At 30.3% G+C, this 13,233-nt stretch overlaps 1 protein-coding gene across 1 annotated transcript; it reads right to left on the bottom strand.

The window, feature by feature from the left end:
* Positions 1 to 327: 327 nt before the first annotated feature.
* LOC110995239 lies at positions 328 to 12,008 on the bottom strand (the record flags this gene model as incomplete). The annotated part of the gene is made up of 6 exons (XM_022262308.2): positions 328 to 552; positions 3,058 to 3,193; positions 4,116 to 4,224; positions 9,323 to 9,411; positions 11,731 to 11,829; positions 11,894 to 12,008. Coding segments are annotated over 6 exons (702 nt in total), but the record flags the coding sequence as incomplete, so codon positions are not given.
* Positions 12,009 to 13,233: the final 1,225 nt, after the last annotated feature.

Below are 13,233 nucleotides of genomic sequence, written 5' to 3'. Positions count from 1 at the left end.
TTAACAGGGCAGACACAGTTAGTTTTTAATAGGGTAATTATAGATTAATTTCACATTAAATACTTACTTCCATGTGATTAACACACTCAGTCCATTAAAACACTTAAATGAATAGGGAGATTCAGTTTTATCTTTGTTTCGTTGATATTTTTTAAACGTTTTGTCCATTTTGTAATAATTTACATTTTATAGAAATAGAGTCCATTCTGGGTTCTCTCGGTTAGACATGGATAGCTGCAAAATTTCTTGTGACTCTTCGTGATTTTTTAGGTTTAATTCATAACACAATGTCGCTATGAAAAGTTTTGTAATAATGAAAACTTCGTATTAATATTTTAATTAAATAAAAAAAATACATTTTTTTATTAGCATATTAAAAGAAACATTTAGAAATATTTTTAATTTTTCAATCCGTATTCCTTGCAAAGCTTAGAAACGTGATGCGCTGCGATTGCGGTGCGACGCGGCATGGTCGCAACATCATCACTTGTCGCCAGTCGCACGCTGTATGCTTGAAGACGATTTGTGCCAGAAAACATTCGACCAATTACACTGAAAGCGAATATCTCTTTAATATTAAATAAAGATTTCAGTTGCCGCCTGATAGACCCCAGAGAAGTTGCTTTCCTCGCTCAACGTATAAGTTTTACAATACAGCGAGGAAATGCTGCCAAGAAGTAAACGAACTCTGACATAGGGACCAAACTTTTTTAAATTGTTTTAATTTTCTTTTCAATAATTTTGATTTATTTCTATGTAGCAAATTAATTAGTAAATACTGTATATTTGTATATTGGAAAAAAAATCGTAAGACATATCAATATCATTCAATTTTATAATATTTATTTATTCTAAAATCTATAAATCGCCGCAGGCTTGTTTCGTTTTAACCTTGCGGCGTATAATTTCAAATTCAAAATAATTTATTCATAAAGGTAAAACAATGTGTAACACTTATGAACATCAAAAAAGAAATATATATGAAATGCTTCTAATTTTAAATTTACTGCCAGTTCTCAAATCAAGGGCGTATAACGGATGAGAAGAACTGGCAATAAACTCTCCGCCACTCTTTTTAAACGCCAATTTTTTTATACAACGTTTGTAAGAAGCTGCAACCATTACACCATGTTCCACATGACATCTTAAGTAATGAATAATAATAAAATAAATTAAAAACAAAGATTTGTTCTATATCAGCAAGAGGCATGGTGAAATAGGAGCATGCACTTACATTCTCGTGTGAAAAACATGCAATAGGCGAAATAACTAACATCACCGCATACAAGAATTCAAGTACGACCAGTCATAATGGAATGGAAAACTTTTAAATATTTTAATGAAAATTTAAATTTGTTACTTTAAAGTCAACTTGGAGTTTTTTATTTATTTATTTATACATTATAAAAATTTAACATTTCCAGCTTTTAACCGCATTAACATTATTATTAAGCACACTGAATATCTCTGAATACTAAAGTTAGAGGTTAAGAGTAGGTTGTAACTCTTTGATATTAGCTAAACATATCCAGAAAGTGGTGTGCTGTGTGGTCTGCCGGCAACGCGAGCCCTCTAGCATTGAGAGTGTCTATAGGCGGCGGTATCATTTAACATCATGTGAGCCTCCTGCCCGTTTGCCCCCTGTTCTATTAAAAAAACATAAATACCTAGAACAAGGCCTACTGGTAGTTTTGTGAAAGGATGGCGTAGTTTTGCTCTTTCGCGAATTTTGTAAACGTTTTTGACATTCATAAGCATGCCCTAAGACGCATCTAAACTGAATAAACGAATTTTGATTTTGGTTTTGAAATATCTAGAACAATATAAACTTAAACTAACCTATGCCGTTCTAGTACACTGCATGCAAAATTATATATATACTGATAAAGTATCTGAAGTTGTATTTATGCTATGAAGAGATGGCTTTTAGTTAAAATAGCAGTTAAACTGACTTCAAATGGGTAATAAGGTTTCTTAGTTTATTACAAATTGCAATCCGCATGTAATTTACAGCGAGCGAAAACAGTTACGAGGTGAATTCGCTGAAACATGCCAATTTCACAAACCAAATGCTTTGCCAAATTTAAAAACAGTTTCGTATGGAAATTGGCAATTTTAAATGCTGATGGTCGAAAAATCTAAATTCTGTCAGCATTTTTGTACCTTTTTATGTCTATTTGGTTTCATAACATCTTCACTGCTTTCCAACTAGAATATGTTTCCATTTTGCGAATAACGAAAATTTAAATTGAATCTTTTATTTTAATTATTAATTCGTTAAATTGTCAATTTTATTTATTTATTTTATTTCTTAGCTTTTATTGCTGACACCCAGAATAATATACTAACACTTATTTAAATTACCTACATAAAAAACTTAATTCTAATACATAAATGAAACTTAATCTAATATAGCACTTGCAATTTTTATGAAGATATTATTATTTATTTCTAACAGATACAATATAGATAAATTGTTAATGATAACAATTAAATATACAGCATTAACTTACTAACGTACATAGTGATAATTATAAATTAATTAAAAGAGAATAAAACTAAATTTAAAAAGTTTGATCACCGTGGCTGTCTCTCGCTGTATTGCAATATTTAAATTTTTGAAATTGATGTGTTTTGCAACAGTCTGCCAATTTATCGTAACTTTGTTTATCTTGTTTATCATGTTTATCGTGCTCTTTAGTTTTAATTTAGTTAATTATTATTGATATTTTTATTTTGTTTTTTTATTTTTTTAGTGTTATTTATTTTTTTAATTAATTAATTTATCCTTTGATAGATTACTTATGGTCTAATATAATTGATGTATATGTGTAAATATTATATTAGAACATATAAATAAATGAATAAATTAATTACTACGTGGTAAAAATGACTATAGTTCTCCTTTGTTTCTATCTATCAAATAGTGATTGTACTGTGATAGAAATAACTACGAGTTAGTTTTAGTAAGTAATAATATATGCTTTAGAAAGGTAAGATTATAGCATATAAAACCTACTTTAATTAAATATTTAATAAAACAAAAATTATATTTACCGAACAGTACAAGGCGGCTTAATCTCAGGCATAAGAAAGTCTATCTCATAATAGACGACCTGCATCGCCGGGCCATTTTCATCTCTCAAAACTAAATTCTTGGCACACTCGCCGGCTCTCACATTCACACACTTGGCTGAGAAATTCAATTTTACTCCGTATAGCACATTAAAAAAATAAGCAAATATCATTAAGTCCATGTGTACTCCAAGAACTGGGTTTTTTAGTACCTATGGGATATGTGCGACGGCTAAGGCTTAGGTTTTAGTAATAATTTATTAATAATAATAAATTTTTTCCCATACAATTATTTGCGATACTAAGAGTAAAAACCAGTTTGTTGCATAGATCCCCTTTATCCAGGACGTTGCGCCTACTGAATGCTATCTCCGACACTATCCACATATTTATATGTTCGGAAGTGAATTCACAGTAGCGATATTGTGTATATTATGTTTTTAATATCATATATGTACTTTATTATGTTTTATTTTATGTTTCTAGTCAATATCGTATTGGCATGGTCTGTAAGGATAATGTATGTATTTCTGTAATAAAAAAAATCATTTCATGTTGAGTGAGCTGTAAATGTAAACATTAAATGTGGGTAGTTCCAATTAAATGAGAGTACATTGATGATGACACTAGTACATTCTACATTTATTTAGCAACGTAATAATAACATTATTTAAATCGAAAACTAAAATCCTTAAAAAAAATACTTAAATAATTATAATAAGGTAAAGTCCCTTTAAGCAAGGTTCCAAAGATACTAGCAGCGTTGCTCCTTTGAATAGCTAGACTAATTATTATTTGTTCGAAGTAACTGGCAGCTCTTCAGTTTACAGTGATTTCGACTAACCTTTTAACTATTTCCTAAAATAGCCTTATAGCCTTATATAATATGTAATACCTTTTAAGTGGTATTAGATCGAAAACGTGGTATGTTGGAAAGTGAAGATAGTAAATTTGTTTATTTCCAGACTGTGAACGAATTTCCTACATTTTTTTTTGTTTGTTTAAATGTCGTTTAAAATGGTCTTATTAAAGAAACTTACCCACGGTTTCATAAAGAATTACAACTCCTATGTCCTGTAAACTCTTATGCCATTTCAGAACCATTTCGAGTGGACCAGAAAATGTCCTTGTGCCTTGTTTATAAAGTTCCTGTAAGTAATAATGGCTGAATCGGCATATAAAAATTACAAAAAATTAAATATTCAGTTAGTTATTACTATTCAGCAACAAAAAGACAGTGGGAGTTATAACAATATTTATTTAAATTTATACTACGTATATCCTATTAGAACTTCGGTTCACCATAATATGTTTTTTTTAGTCTGCCCTTTTAGTAGCTACATACTAACATATAACATTTTGCTTTCACATGGACGCGAACAGTGTTTTTCTATACTCGTAACATTTTTAGATTTCTAGGTAGGTATTATAAATACAACTATCTAATCCTACATATATTTTCTATAAGTATATTACCTAATATCTCTCATCTAATATTCTAAAAGATCAGAAATATATAACCTTCTGCCAAGACTATAATATTTGATTTGTTTTTAATTTATACAAATTACAAATAAAAATTACTTTAAGAAAAGCATCAAAGTGACGGTTGGAAAAGTATCTTAACCATTATAGATTTTATAATAAATCATAACCATGTAACTCTTTTAATATAGTATTTAAGGAAATACATTTATAATAACTAAACTGTCAAAAATCCAAATATATATATATGTGAAGTAAATATATATAGATAGGTAAAGTTTAGCAAGACATCTTCGTTGACAGACAGAGTGCTGCGAGATTAGATATTTAGAGAGATCGGATTACCTGAACGCTATCTGGTTACACTAGGCGTCTTTGCCATATTTAGTGGATGCAATAAATTAGTTATAGACATACTAACCAATTATATTTTATTTACGTATTTATTTATTTACAGTCCATGCATGGCCAAATTTTAACTAAAAATAATATTAAACTAAATATTATACAATTAAGCAGTTATATATTTATGTATACCAAAATAACATAACATAAAAATATAATGACTGGACAACCCAGTTAGGATCGATCTTTTTCGAGCACCTAGTTTTTCCCTCTTTTTATTATGGTAAGCAAGTCGGTACTGCCATTTTTACGGGAAAGCTGTTGATGAACAATTTCACAATTTCACTGTTAAATTATTTTTGACTTACTCGTATATATGATAAAATTTTATTTCAATTGTTTAATAATTACACTTTACGTTTGCAATATATTGATAATCCCTTTATCCCCAAATAAATAATGGTATGCTCATGAAATTTTGTACCGTAGCGGAAAATGGGAAACGGGAAAACAATGGACGCAACGTTAGTCCTAATTACATGCCTCTAATTACGAAAATTAATTGGAATGCATTTGAAATATTTACAATATCTACACATGTTAAAAAGCTTATTAAAGGTATGGCGGTTTTAGTAAAAATAATATAAATATTCTACACCCATTTACTCAGCGTCAATCACTTACAATTAACGTCTATTTCCAAACTATAAATGACTTAAATTAGTCCCTAATTAATCATACACTAAAATCGCTATAGACGTAATTGGAATACTTTGGGTGAGTTAATTTTGTTATAATGAGTATAGGCAGCAATAGGCAAATTAAATTTTAATCACTACATAGTATAAAACTAAGTCGCTTTCTCTGTCCCTATGTCCCTTTGTATGCTTAAATCTTTGAAACTACGCAACGGATTTTGATGCGGTTTTTTTTTTATAGATAGAGTGATTCAAGAGAAAGGTTTATATGTATAATAATATCCATTAAATAGTGGAGAACTACTGTTATTTTTGAGGTTTCTGTGATGTCGTAAATAATTAAATTTTTTTCCGCTTACATTGCAAACACAGGCTGAACCCTACGAGTTTTAATAAAATAATGTACTAAGTATTGTACACATTGAAAAGGTCTACAGAAAATTCCGTGATGATATATGTCTATATGGTATATGTCGCGTATATTATCGGAGCTTTCCAGCGACGGAAATAACAATACATAATAAAAACCTGCTTTTCATCAGCATTGCACCCGTGCGAAGCTGGGGCGGGTCACTAGTATACTACGTTCCACATTCATAAAATGTAAATATAATTTATCTAATCTTATATTTTGCTTATGTTTTATTAAAAAATTCTGGTAATCCAATTCTAACTAATGTTCTAAGAGGAATAAACAAAACAAAATGACGCTATAACATTTTTAGCTTTGGCCTCAGATTTCTGTATTTGTTTCATGATTATTTGTCGATCTCATAGGCAAGTAGGTGATCAGCCTTCTGTGCCTGACACACGCCGTCGTCTTTTCGGTAAAGTAAACCGGTTTCCATACGATGTTTTCCTCAAATTTTCTTCACCGTTCGAGTGAAAACATTCACTCGAAAGGTGAAGAAAATTTGAGTAAAGATAAGTAGATTTATTTTACATATATAGTTACGTTTCCGTAAAACAAAAGATGTATTTGGTCACCACCAGTCTAATGATAGCGATACGTCATCCATTCATCATTCTGTTTGACATTCAGTTACATTATAACGTAGAGAACACAAATTATCACAAACTTCTAAATTCATTAATCTGAAACGAAACTATATTTTTCTAAATACTCACCAATAATAGTTATGAATGGGTCCGAACGTAGCTTTCAACTAAACAATCAACACATTTTAATGATATTTTTAGGTGCTTACATTGGAGGATAGTATTCAAATTGATTTCATTCATTTTAATTTAAACGTACACAATTGTAAAAATACTTAAACATTGACAGTTTAAGCTTACCTTTCCAAAAAGCTATGCAGTTCTTTTTATTACAAATATTACAGTTGTGGATAAATTACTCATTTGATTATAAATGAGAAAATATAATTTCCTATAGACTGACTATTCAGGTATTCAGATACTTGAGAATTTCAGGCTCTATTGTAAAAACAATGATCGATAATCGACGTTAAAGACAAAACGGCACTCGACCGGATATTGCATCGGAGCTGACTGACTCCAATGAAGTCCCTTTATTTGAAGTGAAGTACTTTCAACAAAGGAAAATGCATAGACTTTCTATATTACTCAGGTCAATGATTAACAATAAATGAACAAATCTAAGGCAGAATATTGACCATTGCTGGTTTTAAAGCTCAAAAACCTCTGTAATAAAAAAAATGAAGTTATAATCATTATCACCAATGTTACATTATTATTGCAAAATCAATATATATCTTGTATCGTGGACCCCATATAAGTACCCTCACTTTTACACTAACACACAACATAGCCAAATTGAGTATTATTTAGTTTAATTGTATTGAATAATTATTATTTAATTATTTTTTTCTTTTTGTAATATTTGAACCTTTTCGTTTATAAAAGTAGCCGATCTTAGCTAAATAAGTATAATTATTTTAATATTAAATATTATTAAAAATACAGCACCGTTTTAGATCTAAACCTGAGATTTCTGTATCTGTTTCCTGATCATCTGTCAATCTTAAAGGTAAGTAGGTTATTGACCATTCGAGCGAATGCTACCTAGAAATTAATTCTATTGGTGCACTGATGGGGATGGAATCTACGACCTTACGCATGAGCCACACTGAAGCCACTAGGCTAACACTGCTGCATTCTTCACATTATAGCAACTGAATTAAAGAATTTTGGCTACTGTATGTTTTAATACAATAATTGTATAGTAAAACATAAGCTTAATAAGAGATCAGATAAATTATAATTAAATTTTATTAACGTGGAACATTGTAGTATTTTAAAAATTAATTTTCTTATTGCTATAAAGCATTTGCTAGTATTAGAAGGGCCTTCTCATTATAAAAAGATTAAACTGTGTTCAGAGTATTCCAATACCCTATAGGGTTTTGGCATGATTAATTAACGACTAACTTAAGGAAGTATAAGAAATTTTGTAGCTTCCCAAGTAAACGTTATCTTTAACTGATTGACTCTGAGTAGATGGGTGTAGTATACGTACAACGTAAAGATTTAATTAAGATTTCAATGTGCCCTCATTAAATTTAAATTATGGCGCATAAAGCTTAATTGAAACAGATTTCACGCAAGTTAAGCAGCTAATTAGGTTCCCTACGTGAAAGGTCTTAAAATTAACACACCTGTTATGTTGACTATTAAATAAAATAAATGTATGATATAGTCCATAAGGATCAATATTGTTTGGTTGATTTAATAAAGTAGCTTTATATATTTATCTATGCCATGCTGTCTATTGAAGAAAATATAGAACTAAAAATATGTACTTGTCATAGACTGTACTTAGGTTTTGTTCCTATAAAAACGAGTCGTAATATCCACGAGTTCTTTTCCACAGAAATAACCACAACTCCTAAGTAATAGTAAACCAACTTCGACATTTGACAACTTCCAATGTGGAAAATCAAAAAACAAAAGAAAATGTATGATCTTCCTTCGTGTACATGTACTTATGGAATTAACCTTAATATAACATAACAATATCGAATGATTTTCATGCTAATGTGTTGTATTATCTGTTTCATATATAATATAATGTTTATCCATGTAATCTGTTTTGGCTTTCTGTATTGTCTAAGTGTTTTGTTTCATAATGTGTATGTTAGCTGTAAGATAACATACACTAATAATTAAATTAAATAAATAAACTCTTCAATTTTTTTTTAAATTAACAGAGATCAGACAAAATGTTCACGGATCATTCTTATATCCACAATATTCATATTGACGAATTTAGATTTAAAAACTGTAGAACTATGTCAGTAATGAAAAAGTATTGATATTATAAATATAATTATAATCTTCATAAAATGATAGATTAGGTTCAGTTTATCTGTAACAGAACATTCGTTTCTAAGTGTACGATGTTGGCCGCGTCAACTAGTCTTTATAAGTATATACATATACATAATTATACTGCACATGTGTCATTAAACTCCTGTTAAACAGCTGGATCAATTGGAATGAATTTTTTATGCGTTTGCGTGGCGCCCTGGACGGTTTAGGGCCTGTTTCATAGATTTCATAGTTTGTTAGATTCACAAATAAGCCCGACAGATGGCGCTGCAATTGGTACTTTCATACTTAGTTCATATCCTAAGCGCTTCAAATATGATTCAGGGCAATGTCTGTCGGGTCCTAGTCGGCTAGTATAGTATAAAAACATATTAATCGTAATAAGACTTATTTAATCTTGATATTACCTTTTGTAACTCAGTGCGAGTTTTACTTTGAACTTGAATTTGCGTCGAACTTGCCGAGGTCGGTGAAAGCTCTGGCGCTTTCGTGTTGACTATAATGTAATTCAAAATTAAAGTTAGAGTTACTTAGTTGCCTTTCCTTCAAACAACTGTAACTTCATCGATCATTTTTATATGGTCTATAATCTATATATTATAATCTGGTCACATTAGTACACAGAAATTATAATAAAACTGTATTGCACTACTACGTGCCTCTATGAACATGAGTCACTTAAATACTCCTTACATAAAAACAACCTAATTAAAAAGTAGGAATCTATCAGTTTGACCTGCACCGTTGCTGGAATATAAGAAATTTCCTTATAGTAAAGTATCTAAATATGCTTATTTACTAAATAATCGAATACATAATTCATACGATTATATGTTGTAACTAAATTAACCATGTTAAATATGAGAATTTTTTTAATATGGATTTTATATGGCAAACGGGCAGGAGGCTCACATGTTGTTAAGTGATACCGCTGTCCACTCAATTGCAGAGGGGTCGCGAATGCGTTGCCGGTCTTGTAAGAATTGGTACGCTATCTTTAGTTGGCAGCTGGTTCGGGTGCAATTTCGTATTCTGCCTCCACATCCGATGGTGAAACTCAGCTGCAGGTATAAATCCACAAACACACATTGGTAAACATACATTTCTGCGTAAATATACAAAGGCAAATTAATTCAATCATAATAGTTTTTTTATGTTGTGAGTTTAAAAATGGTTTAATTTAATTAAATTACTGTATTCCATAACCTTCCAAATAAGCAGATCACACCTTGATATTCATTAATATTAAGTAAAAAATTTGCGTCTCTTCCTCCGATCTAAAGGAATCTCAACCAATCTAAAGACTGACTAGCCCAATAGATGTTGCTTTTTCGTTAGCAGTCGGAATAACTTGTCGAGCTTGTAGATACAAATATAAATCGCAAGATTAAACAAAACCAATCTCAAAACAATAATGGGGACAATCACGGGCCACTGTCTCCTTAACAAACATCTTTTTATCCTAAGCGCGACAGACAGCGCCTTGTACAGAGGCTGTTTCAGCGCAGAGGAATCAGTCACCCACGTAGTCTAAATGCGAGGCTGTGGCTAAACAACGTGCAGAAATCCTCGGAATAGTGAGGTCGCGCTGTGAAGCCTGCGAAGTACCCAGGAGGCTTCTGTGCTTTTGGAAGGAGTTAGACTGGCTTAGTTGGCCAGGACGTTACGCACAATGGATCTAAGTGTCTGTCTAAGTGTGAGTCTAAGTGGGAGTCTAAGTGCGAAAACTGAGTCCACAGACCATAAACCATAAGTCGCTATGATAAAAATAAAGGAATGTTTCAAGTGACTCCAACAGTAAGAAATATTAATAATAAAATTCTGCAGACTCGGTCGTAACTTATTCCCTTCATTTAAAAAAGTTGAGTAATGAGCTCGTTAGGTATGTGTTAAGCGGATTAAGAGATTAAGCGCGAATGTGTTGCCATTTTTCGATTTTAATATAGAAAAATACTTATGTACATGTTTAAACTACTTTGGCGTAAAAAGATATTTATTTTAAATGTTATCTTTTCCCTTATTCTACGTTTGTAGAAAAGCGACACTAATACTAGAAAGAGGTATTTAATATATGAAAAGTTTTATCTAGTTGAATAGTTAATTTGAATAACACAAAAAAAAATTCTACAAAATTAAAGAAATGGACAAACATACACTAACGAAATGTAAGGCTTGAAAACCTAAATACATACTCAAATATGTAAATTCCAACATTACAAACATTCATGACTGATAATTTCCTTATTGAAGTCGGTTTAAAATAACTTTTGAGTACAAGAGGGTTTTGTTTTAAGTTCAGTTCAACAGCTTCAAGAGTATTCAAAGATTTAACAAAATTACTGTTTAACAGACAGCTAAAATATCATCCAATTGAGAAATAAAGTTTTTTGACGATGAAATAAACAAAAATTAAATAAAAAAAGTTTTACTCGTGAAAAATATTTTACCTTCATATAAGCTGTTTAATATATATTTCATTTTTTTAACGATACTAGATGAAAACACATATGATTGACATTGATATCATATATTTGTATTTGATATATATATATATAACTCTAGTACGTCAAAAATGTATTTGTTTTTGACATACGGGAGTCATAGTTAGTCAAGTGTTCCTGAATTTCACTCTAAAAGATTCCCTTACGAATAAATGATTATTGTATAATCTAAGCAATGTTTTTTTTAATGTTTACCATTTACTATTTCTTCTTCTGGTAAATCGGAAGACACTGGTCGCCTAATATAGAAATGTTGTAATGTTTAGATAATCAAGTTTTATAAAATAAAATTAATAATTAAATAATTCTCTTACCAATATCAATTTTATGCTGGCGTAGGCTTTCTTTTGGAGAAATGTTTTCTTTCTGTTGAGACTTGTATTGATACTTAGCCAACTCTGCAGGACGCGTCCCTATAATTAATATTTTGAAATACCCTCAAATTTCAACGAAATAGTCTCATATAATTTTACATACCAGACTTGTCTGTTTTTTGTGCGCCGATAAAACTGCGATTTTGATATTCACCAAATGCATTTATTGGTATATTTGTCGAATCCAATTGTATTTCTTTCGGTATTCCTAAAGTAATATAAAACGATTACAATTTTCATTAAATAAATATATGTATATGATAGTGAAACTTTAGTAGGAACAAGATTAAAATTTGTAAAACCTTTATAGTGTGGCAAAGTATTAAGATAAAAAATTTCGCAACAACTATAAATAACTTAACAGTTCTTATTGAAGTTAAAATTCTAACGCGACTTCCAACAAGGTTGCATTAAATGTTTAACGCTTCTGGGAGAGGAAATAGAAAGAGACAGAGTGAGAGTAAATGCTTCATTTTTTAATTCCTCATTACGAAGTTTCACTTCTTCTGCGCGGAGGGACTCCTCGCATTATTTTCTAGGTATATTATGACTATAATATTTCTATAGCTGAATATGAATTTAGAACTTAGGCTTGTTTATAAAACGTAATTCGTTAAATGTAGTTTCAGGAGATGTGAAACCATTTTCCTGTATGAAGCTCAAAACAAGATTGTACCTTGAGAAAGGAATTAGAATATGGAGCTTATTTTAGACTTTTTCGCTTATGTGACATCTTCCAGCCAATAATAGTAAAATGACGATAATTTCAAAATCGGTACAAGTAAATAAATTTAAATATGTGATGACAACAATTTTACTAATTACTAACTTACCTGAGAAAATATAAGCAGCGTTGTTATCAGCATAAGATGCTAGATATCTGGAATCTATTCCAGAAAAACCACCTGTGTTATGTTTCATCTAAAAGATAACGTTTTTTAAGACATCGAAATGTATTAAATTATACTATGTAGCTATGTAATTAAACCCTACGTTCGTAGTTTGGCCATTCTCGAGAAAGCCATAAGAATACAAAACATTATAATAAAATCATACATTAGACATGGGAACGTCGTACATCCTGTAGCCTAATAGTTCTTTAAAATACTAAGTATTGTCTTTGTTCCATGACTTTGAGTTAATATGTAAGAATAATAATAATATATTTGTTTATACATATTGAACAGTTTTATTTAAGTCTCCTATATGTAATATCTACTATCACTGTATCCGTTCGTTTGCATGCTTGTCTAACGAAGCGTCAGTATTTATTTCCAACATATATTAACAACATTCTAAATCTACATAATAATAATGATAATTAACTATATGCTGTAAAAACTCAAGTGAAGCGTTGGAGTGGGATATACTGGACTGAAATGATTCGTTATTTCTTAACAATTTCATAATTATTTATTTCTTCTGTCTCGGTTTCCCTAAGAT

Source organism: Pieris rapae, chromosome 14 (genome assembly GCF_905147795.1).
Source record: "Pieris rapae chromosome 14, ilPieRapa1.1, whole genome shotgun sequence".
Classification (NCBI taxonomy): domain Eukaryota; kingdom Metazoa; phylum Arthropoda; class Insecta; order Lepidoptera; family Pieridae; genus Pieris; species Pieris rapae.
This window is presented reverse-complemented; position numbering and strand designations above follow the sequence as displayed.